The 10467-nt window shown below is 38.2% G+C and overlaps 1 protein-coding gene across 1 annotated transcript in view; it reads left to right on the plus strand.

The window, feature by feature from the left end:
- Window positions 1–5534, plus strand: part of LMO3 (LIM domain only 3) — a gene marked incomplete at its 5' end in the record, with an annotated part of 55278 nt that extends 49744 nt beyond the window's left edge. Inside the window, one exon of the mRNA XM_082072467.1 lies at window positions 5073–5534. Coding sequence (XP_081928593.1) covers window positions 5073–5178 — 106 coding nt within the window. The 3' untranslated portion in view covers window positions 5179–5534. The remainder of the gene's footprint in view (window positions 1–5072) is intronic.
- Window positions 5535–10467: the final 4933 nt, after the last annotated feature.

The following is a 10467-nucleotide window of genomic DNA, read 5'->3' on the forward strand; positions in this document are numbered from 1 at the left end:
TGTGTGACTAGCAAAATGGAGTGGAAAATCTTGCAAGTGGGCTCAGCTGTGTCTTTGCTTGACACTTGACTACAGTGATCATGTCAGTCTGCCTTCAGCTTTCCCACTTTCCGGAGTTTCCGTGTCCTTCCTTTCTGTCGGCTGCTTTAGCAGCTTGTTCTATACTTCTGTGATATTTTCTCTCCACTGTCTGAAGTCAGCTCAGGGTATGGTTTAAAATCCCCATCTGCTATCACTGAGGGGTGTTTAAATCCACTGTTCTATCCTTCTATCCAAAATAGCCTTTATTTTAATGGAAACTGGAATGAAATGGTTACATACTCATTCAAATTGCTGTCCTGATGTAGCTGTAAACACTTACCTCCAGTATAAACTGTAAAATGCCCACACAATGCTGCCTTTGTTCTCTGTCAAGCAAGGGGGGAGGGAATGTCGTCCTTATTTCAAACACCAACATTAGATTTTTGCATGAGTGGTCATTTTATAAATTCTGAAGACCTGAATACTGTTTATTTCAATTGAGTGTTTCTAAATTTAGAATAAAAATTACTACATTTTCTATACCTACTTAAAAAAAAATAGTAAACGAAAAGCACACCAACTTGAGGTTTGTCATTGTAAGCTGAACAAGAGATTCTGTGTGCATATATACTACATCGTTCTGGTAAAATTATACAAACCCAGGCACAGCTACCACTTTCCAGCTTTTGACAATAAATGGATATTTTGACAAAGCCCTAGAATTAGTAAACCATAGGTGTGGACTGATGAACTGTGGTGTAAAAGAGTGGCTTTGTTCTCTTAGTGATGGATATAGATTAACATTAATTTGAGTTATACTAGAAACTCAAAGGAGGTTTAAAAAACGGGAAAGGAGGAAAAGCAGAGGACAAGTTACATCCCTGGGTGCACAAAGCAGAGGGGAAGGATATGAGTGTGGTAAGTCAGCTTTCTTTATCCTAGAGGAAATCAATTAAATGCTTCCAGATTTTGTTTCATTCTACAACAACAAAAATCTGACATTACCAAAGGAGGCACTTCACACACAGCCATCTTTGTTCACAGCAATATTTCTCTCACTTTCTTAAGAAGTCTTCGGTACTTTGACACACATTCTGTACATCAGAAAATGTAACAGACAGCAGTGAGATCTGTTCTGAACAATGAAATAGCTATTTCTCAAAACTGAAGTTTTATACTTCTTGTGATTTGTCTAGGCACACCTTCCCCTTCCAAATAAGGTGATAACAGAGGTAATTTTGTAATATAAATGGCCTTACTTTAGCTATTGTAAAATATGACAGGAGTTCTAGGATGTAGGTTAACTTATAATGGTCATTCTATGATGTCACAGTTGCGTTAAAAGTAGTATTGTCAATTTACGGTGGTACATCCAATCTGGCATGTTAATGCAGCCTATTGTATGTTTTTTCCTGTTCATCTTGCATGCCTATTAAATAAATTTGGTGAGGGTTTTAAGGAAGGCAGAAGACTACACCATCTGCCTGTTAGAAGAGTAATAGTCTTACCTCATTATATACTCCTAACGCAGTGGCATCTCAATATGCTCCTTGACTCCATTTGATATGCACACCCAAATTGTGCCACTTCCATTAAAAAAAAAAAAAAAACGATACAACCAACCAACCAAACAAACAAACCTAACAAACAAAAAAACCAAAAACACTTACTAGAGGTGGAAGGCTAGGCTTGAATTTACCATTTCTGTTTTAAAGCTGAGCCAGGTGTAAATCCTGGAATGTGCAAAACCAACCTGAAGTAGTTGCATGATTTAGATCTTTTACTTCAGAAGAGGCCAAATCTGATTTGAGAGTCAAATAAGTCTGAGAGTGTGTATCCACTGAATTTGTCATACTTCATCCCTCTATTTGCCTTGTCTCGTACTTGGGAGCTAGCATGCCACATTTATGTTTTTCACCTGGTGCTTACCTATTTGTCACCTAACGTGTGCATAATTCACACATTTAATGCCTAGGGTCACATGCAAGCCACATTGTCAATGTTTGCCAATGTGTTTCAGTCACTGAACTAGCACAATATGAAAATGGTTGCAGAATTGAATTTGAACCGTAAGTATCACAAGTAACAGGTTTCCACCAGGGCACAGAGGATGACCCCCAGCGTGCAGTTGCAGCCCCAGATGAACACAGAGGGGGTCTTACCATGCAGACAGACCCTCACCCCACAGGTTATCACAGAGCCAAGCGTGTCTAGACAGGGCACTGGCAGCCTCTCTGCTAGACAGCTGTACACTTGGAAGGTAAATGATTTGTGGAATTGTGTATGTTTAAAGCCACTCATGCATAAAACTGTCAAATGCCATGTAGACATAGGTAGAGCATTTCTGGCTCAACATATTAACATAGCAAAAGCAAGAGGAATTGACACATTTTATTGGGAAAGGCATCCTGAATCCCTCATGTAGCTGGTGTAGTTTAAATCAAACCTTGGCACTTCTCTGAGGGCTGAGAAACAAAATCCTTCAGCCTGCATTTTGATGCAAGCAACGTTGGAAGAATTCACATGTGAAAGTATTGCTGCACAAGTGAATTGCACTTCAGGAGCCTATTTTTCATTTACTAAATATTTTAAACAAATCAGTCCACTATACTCCGTATTACGTTGGAACACAAAGGAGTACATAGCTGAATAACATTCAGAGTTCAGAGTTGGTGTTTTCTGCTGGGCGAGCAGAGGTGGTTGTGTCTCCCGCTGGTGCCTGACCCGCCGGCAGAGCCACCCTGCTGTGTGATAACCCCCTGATGTGGTGGGCACTGTGGGACAGACATCTCCTGCTCAAACCCCATCGGTAATTCTTGGGCAAATTGTAATGGAGTGACTGACTTGTCACAGTACCTAGCTTCCCCTGCTTTAGTTAATATTAATCCATATGTTCATTTAAGAGAAACTAATAAGGACTTTTTTTTTTTTTTTTTTTAATGTGACTTCTTTGGGAAAAACACTTTCCCATATTAGCACTATTTAAGACTCCTTTGCCTAATGTGGTAAAATGCACAAAATAATTTTTGTGAGCATTGCTGTCATTGGACAAAAATACAAAAGATGTAAGCTAGAGAAACTGATGAACATCTTTGCTTCAGTATTCTGCGTTTCAACATATCTACTAAAAATACTTTTCTCTTAGTAGCCTAATACACCAGGATTGGGTTGGGAAGCAGAGCAGGAACCTGTAAATTCTATAAAAGAGTCTTGGCCATAAACAACTTAAAGATTTTGGGATCATTCCATAATCTCTATTTTCAATCATCATCAGCAGCAGGCAGTAATCCTATAGAAAAAAAAAAAAGTCCACAAATAAACAAACCAATTTTCCTTTAAGAGCAGAGCTAATTCTTTTCAATCCACTTTTTTATTACACTATTTTCCCTCTATCTATTTAGCTAGCATAAGGATAAATTTCCAAAGCTACCCAGTTGGAAAATAAATGTGTTCACTGTTTGTCTAGCATTCCAATCTTCACAAATGTAAATCAGTCCAACTGCTACTCATTTAAACCTCCAACTTCACAAAACATTAAAGGAATGCTTTCAATACACAATTTAATCTGTGACAATTCACCAAGATTTCTGCTTGAACATCATTAGAAATTGACTATCTGATAAAGATAGACCACTATCAGAGGTTAGGCAGGTCAACCTGTGTCATTTACGTAGTTTTACTGGGTCAACTACAGCAGGCATCGCTATTTGAAGGTTAAATTGTTACAATTAAATACATATACAGCTACTCCGGTAGCTACTCTGTTGTTAAATCTACCGTAAACAGCACAAGCATTTATATCTGACCCTAATTGTGTCCAAGATGTCACCATTTGGAAATTATACAAAAAAGGACATTATAATCCATTACACATTAAACAATACTTTATGTAGTGAGATCCATAATTAGCTGGTAGAAACTGGTTTCATTTATTCACATCAGTGTTAAGGGGTTCATTTAGGTTACTTTCTTTCATTTTAATTGGAATAATGTGAGCAGTGCCTCCCAATATATTTTATAGCTGGAGAGTTCACTATAAACAAAGGCAAGTAACCCTGCCAAGGCAGTCACTAGGGAAACTCCTTTTCTATGCATCGGCCCCATTCACTTGCTCCCTAAGTATCTTCAAGAAGATTGGCTTTGGTGGGGGGAATGGTTGAAAAGGGTGTCAGTGAAGAGCCTTCTTATATACAGGCAAACTGCTTTAGCTGGGAAATCCTACTTCACTGGAAGTTTGAAGCCAGCCAGGAGCGTTAACGTTATGTGATTTTCCTACTAACCAGAAAAAATCAGATGAAATAACTCTGTAGCATTTTATAGCAATCATATCATTCCGATACATATAATAGTATAACAAGGTAGGTATAGTTATACCACAAGAGAAAGTAGTTAGCTGAGTAACTAAATTTATAGTCAGCTCCTACAGTAAAAAAAGAAAAAAAGTTTCTCTGCATACCTGTCTGTCTCTGGTTTGCACCACAATATAGGCAAAGTTATGTGTATATTAGAAATTATTTTCAGAACCACCAGTTTAAATTAGTTCTAGTAAAATATCCAATGAGAATATAACAAGAAATTCTTACTGGTACGTCTGCATGAGACAAATGAGCTTCCTACTGCATGCAATCACTTTGTTTTCTTTCTGATTTGGGTAAAAGCAGGACATTTACTTTTCACTCAACTCAGTAGCCTGGGATATTTATTCTGTTTTATCTCTGTGATAGTGACCTGATCCAAGACTCCCACAGTCTTTGGTGGGCTTTGAATGAAGTCTTTGGCTGGGGGAGCAAAAGCGCTTGAATGCACTAGGTTTTTTTGAAAGCACAGGATTAATTCTGATACCGGAGCAATTCCTCTGCTGAGCTTTCGTATATGTGCACACGTATCAGCATGCGCTGCGACAGGCAGCAGAGGTGCGAGCTGTGCGGTCGGTACAACAATACCCTGAACACTTGTTGTGCGATCCTTATGTGTAAGAGCCTATCACATCTTTCATCCTGAAACTGTGGTTTGTTTGTTTTGTTTTTTCCCCCTTATTATTGTAATTTCAGATTTTGCGTTGGGGACAAATTTTTCCTGAAGAACAACATGATTCTGTGCCAGACAGACTATGAGGAGGGTTTAATGAAAGAAGGTTACGCACCCCAGGTTCGCTGATCTGATGCCACATCATTAAGAATACAAAGCACTATGTTCTTTTATCTTTTTTCGTCAACATGTATATAAGAAATGACACAGGAACCTACTGAATAGCATAGATATAGGGAGACAGAATGGTTGCGTGAAATAAAAGGCGGACTGCACCTGTATGTAGTGAAAATTGCTCCAGTTCAGAGATGAATGTTAATTAAAAAGGTACTGTACATACAGCTGGATTCTTCTTGCTTGCTCTTGGGGTTTTTTGTTTGGTTGTTTTTTTTGTCTCTTTTTGTGTCATTTGGCATGAGATGTTTACTTTGGACTATTGTATATAATGTATTGTAATATTTGAAGCACAAATGTAATACAGTTTTATTGTGTTACCATTTGTGTTCCTGTTTGCTTCTTTGTATTGTTGCATTTAGTACAATCAGTGTCTAAACTTACTGTATATTTATGCTTTCTGTATCTACCAGCTATTTTAAATGAGCTGTATCTTTCTAGTAAAAATAATTAAAGAGCAAATCCCAACCATTATGCTACACTTAGAGCTTAAGAATACTGTTTACATTAAAATTATTTAGAAAACTAATAACTCTAGCAGCACCTGCTGCTAATGATGCTATGGTAAAGGGTCTATCAGCACTTCTGTTATAAGCCTCTATTTTTCAGGGGTTAAGCATCTGCTGTTTAATTGCATAGATTTTTCTCAAAGAGCACTTTTATTTTACTACAAAATTTTGGAAAAAATAAAATCTGACCAGTTTGGGATATATTATAAAAGGTGCAAAAGTTAATGATTTTGGGTGCTGCTTTTGTGCCCCTCAGGCATTCAAAATGCCTGGATTTGATTTTTAATTGAGCTGGAAATTAAGCCCTAATTCAAACCAATGCTTCTGGGTATCTTATTTTATATATATATTTTAAAAAAATGTTATTTTTCTTAAACCATTTAATTTTGCGGGGGAAGAGAAGGGAGAGAACTTCGGTTTATATACCTTTTTAACATTTCTTGAAATTTGAGGGGTCTCTCTCTCTCCTTCCTTTTTTTCTTTCTTTTTTTAATCAGGGCTTAACCCTAAAGTTTTCTGGGGCTGTGTCCTCTACAAACCCCAGAAAAGAAGTGAAACTAGAAGGCACTGTAAACAGCCCCCTCTAAGGGTCTGTTTACTTTAAGGAAATGACCCTGAGCTGACAATAAGAGAGTGACTGGTTATTAATTACCCACCTCAGTGAGGTAATTTAAGTGCTGATGTAGATGGGATAAAATTTTGAAATACCAATACAGAAAGTGAGAGCTACAACACTCGACTGCAAAGGTACTTTGCTGTCCATGACAACATCCTACAGATTGTCCCATCAATATTGGCAATTAAAATCCTTTTGACAGAGTTGGAGTCACTGCTGCCAGCTACTGTTGGCAATCAGTCCATTTTCTAGGAGAGGTGGACCTCTGTTTTTAAAGCCATGAAGCTATTGCATCAGCAGGATGTCCCTAAGTGCTCATGCCCCTGACAGAGCTTACAGGTGTTTGGCAAAGGAAAACAGGATGAATGTTTAAAAAGTTGTTAGATGCACATTTAATTCTTTTCTCTTTGCCTAACCTAGCTCACCGGGAAAGCAGCCTGCATTAAAAAAAAAAAAAAAAAAAAAAAAAAAGAGAGAAAACCACTATACCCTATGTTGCTATGAAGCTGAGCTCTTGTTTTTATTTAGGTTAAGAATGTCCACCCCTGCTCAAGTTGAGTGCTGTCCTTTCCTGTTCTTCTGTCCCGTTCAACAGTTTCAACATATTTTTCCTGGGGATGGGGAAAGAAACTTTGTAATGCCATGAGGTAATTCCTCGAGTGTATGGTTTGGAGTACACTGCACGGTGGCTTGATTTAGAAATGGGTATTTAGTTCTAATAACTATTGTTACAGTGTGGTTTTGTTTCTGGCTGTGAACCCTTTTAAAAATAAGCATGGCTTACAAAATTTGACTTTGACTCTTACAGGACCAGTAAGAAATGCAACGACTCCTCAGGCTGTTCTTGTTAATTGAAAGAAACAGCTCCACATACTTTTCCAAATGAACTTTAGCCCTGTTTTGTGGAACATCTTCCTAACCTGGAGTACAAGTTTCAGTTCCACTCCCTTCCACAGTCCCTTAGTGTCTTTGGGATAATGAAGCAGTTGATGTCAGAGGTACTATTAGGCTCTTCCAGATCTACTTCAAGTGCAATAAACAAGTTGTCCTTTCCATGAAGGTGAGGATGTCCAGAAAGGAATCATGTAATCTTATTTTGATCCAAATTCAATTTTCTCCTCCAGTTTCTGTGTGTCTTTCAGTTAGAAACCAGAAAGATCTCTCTTCTGCTTTCCACTAGCAAACTACAGAATGGATAGAAATCCCTGGTTCTGAAATAGGGATGGGGAATGGGAAAGTAGGGACCTTGCTTCTGTCTTTGACTTGCTGTAAGCTTGGGCAAGTCACTCAACTTCTCTGTGCCTCAGTTGCCCCATCTGCCAAATGGGGCTAATGCATACACTGCTTTTGTAAAGCATTTTTGGCTCTTAAGAAAACCAAGAGCTAGCTGTGCATGCAAAAGTTATTATACTAGTAGCATTAGAACATTTTGGGAGAAGCAGAGCATTCGTTATGTACAGCAGATAGCCACAGATCTGAGGTAGGAGAGCACCAAAACCAGCTAAGCTTCTGGAAGGCTTTGCTGAGGATAGAGGCAACTACACACTAATAGTTCTGTAAATGCTAAAGCACTCATTACCACTAAGTGCCACTGCTCAGCTCTTTATGGGGTAGAGTGGAATGGGAAAAGAGTGGCTCATTGTTACATGCTGTGTTACTCATGCGTGCATATGTGTGTCTTGTGACATATGCTCAAAATGGGGAAGAGGAGGGTGGTCCTGCTATGGAGAAAAAAAGTAGTCTCACCATTCTATCAACCATAATTGATGTAAGGATAGAGAAATTATATGCTTGTTTGAAGTGCTGTAATGGGCATGGCATTACTTTGAGCACTTTAAGCTCATATATCTTGCTCACATGCATACCTAAATTTTGTATGTAGAAGATACAGTATAAACTTAGATTTGAGGTAGGTCAAAGATCAATTACACATTTTCCTGCATTTCGAACTTCCATCTTGTCTGGCTGTTAAAACAGTAACTTGGAGTTGAAATATTTAATGGAAACATTTACAACTCCAATAAAGTATAATATCATAAGACAAGATTGAAGAGAGATTATCTGCTGGGCCACTTTATTGATCTTTTTGACAGAGGCCTAGACCATTCCTTTGGTTTGCTTTTAGTTACCTACCTTAGAGGTTTCATTCTCCATTGCTCTGTGTATGTTCATTTGCCAGGCAGGAATGCTTCCACTTGTATCTCCTGTCTTTTATTTTATCTCACTCTGTACAAATTTCTAAGTTTAACCAGATAAAAACAATAACAACAATAATTTTAAAAAATATATTATTATTGGATTACTGTTTTTTAAGCCACATGGAGAAGTACAAATTACTAAACCTTGATTTTCAACCGTAGAAGGCTCCTCCACCAACCATAGCCTGCTGTTTCTGTTATCTGCCACGACTGGTGATGAATCAAGACTGCCTGGATTCTGGCGAAGCAATGACCAGGGCTAAAAGTTGATCTGCTTCATAATTGTATTTTTATCTTACTTGAAATATTCTCTGGGTTGTTTTTTTTTAAGCACACCTTCTTGCCTCTTCCTACCCTCCCAAAATGCCCGAATTTATGCTCATGTAATGCAAATAAAGAAAAATCATCCAGCAACCCCTCAAATGTTCCTAATTGTCTACATACAAAATGATGTGAAAAGTGGTCAGTGAGAAGAGAGACTGTGGGGAAATGAAACAAACAGGGACCGTGGCAAGGTTTTGCTTGTACAGACAAAGTACTTCAAAGGCTTTTTTCAACGTAATATACAGCAGCTTCTTATAATTTTCTCAGCAGTAGGTAGTTTACAGTCATCTGTACCTAGAACAAATCTTGTCAAAAATAAGGTCTGTAGTGATTGCTGGGTATAATTTTATACATTTAGCTGATTCTTCTGAAAGCTTCCACTGTGCTGCTGTTGTCAGACTAAATTATCAATTTAGCCATTTGTTGTTTAATGAATAAAAAACTCCTATGGCATTGGAGATGTTGTGGTTTCAATAAAGCAAAAGCTTTAACAACTCAAACTCCAGAAAGCAAAGTGTGTACTGTATATAAGAATAGTGTTTTTATTCCTTTAAATACCACTTTAGATTAAAAAAAAAAAAGCCAGTTACATATTCACTTAATACATTTCTCCCACTTCAGTCCAACGATGCAGACCAAACCTGTTCACTGTTCACTTCAGTACCTTGCAAAAGGAAACCAAAATACAATACGTGCAAGGTAATAGGCCATTAGCACAAACCTGCTCCCAGTAAAAATCTTTTGTCTAGGCACCCTTTCTAGAAGCTGCCAATTGTGGGTGATAGAAGTACTATAAAGGAGGTGATTTTAATACTATTTAAGGCATTAAAAGCTGAAGAGTATCTGTTTAAAGTCTTAAGGTAAGGGTTGCATGTATCTAATACCTTTTAAAATGCCCTTCTGCTGATTTATATTCATCCTGAACCTGCTAATAATGAGTATAACATAAGCAAATACCATCTTCCACCTATTCAGCGTGTCATTGGTATGAAAGCCCCAGAAAATATCTCACGTAATCAGTGTGTTCAGAGAGTTATCTAGCACAAATTACTCATTAACTCAATAGCACATAATAAAAAAGAACATCAATTAATTAATGAGTCACCCTCAGATCACTTTGATTACAACACAGCTCTGTTGAAACAGCAGTTATAAATGGAGCTGCCTCTCTTTATTCATTGTTTGCAATTGGCCCATTATTTTGCTGAGACCAGTGTCATATTTAACACATGCCTGCAGGTAATTGTGTGATTAGTTTCATAAATGAAAATGCAGAGGGAGAACATAAAGTGTCTTGCTCTGCAGTTGAATCTGAAGATGCAGGAATCCGCTGCACCTCCTGCAACCTGCCACGCTGGCAGACTCCTGCAAACGCCCACGAGGCCAGCCTGCCTCCAGACTGTGAGGTCTTAGTGACAGGACAGCACTCAGAACTAGCCGTGCTGACCTCTACTTTAATCTGAAGATCTCAAAGCTCTGCGCCTCTGACATAGGCCTACCAATAGGCTAAGTTTCTGGTATTTCACGGGGAAGAACAGAGAGGCAGAGAGATTTAAGTGGGCTTCCCAGGGTCATGCAGCAAGTCTGCGTTCCTCAA

This window comes from Streptopelia decaocto (assembly GCF_964273445.1).
Source record: "Streptopelia decaocto genome assembly, chromosome: 1".
Taxonomy (NCBI): domain Eukaryota; kingdom Metazoa; phylum Chordata; class Aves; order Columbiformes; family Columbidae; genus Streptopelia; species Streptopelia decaocto.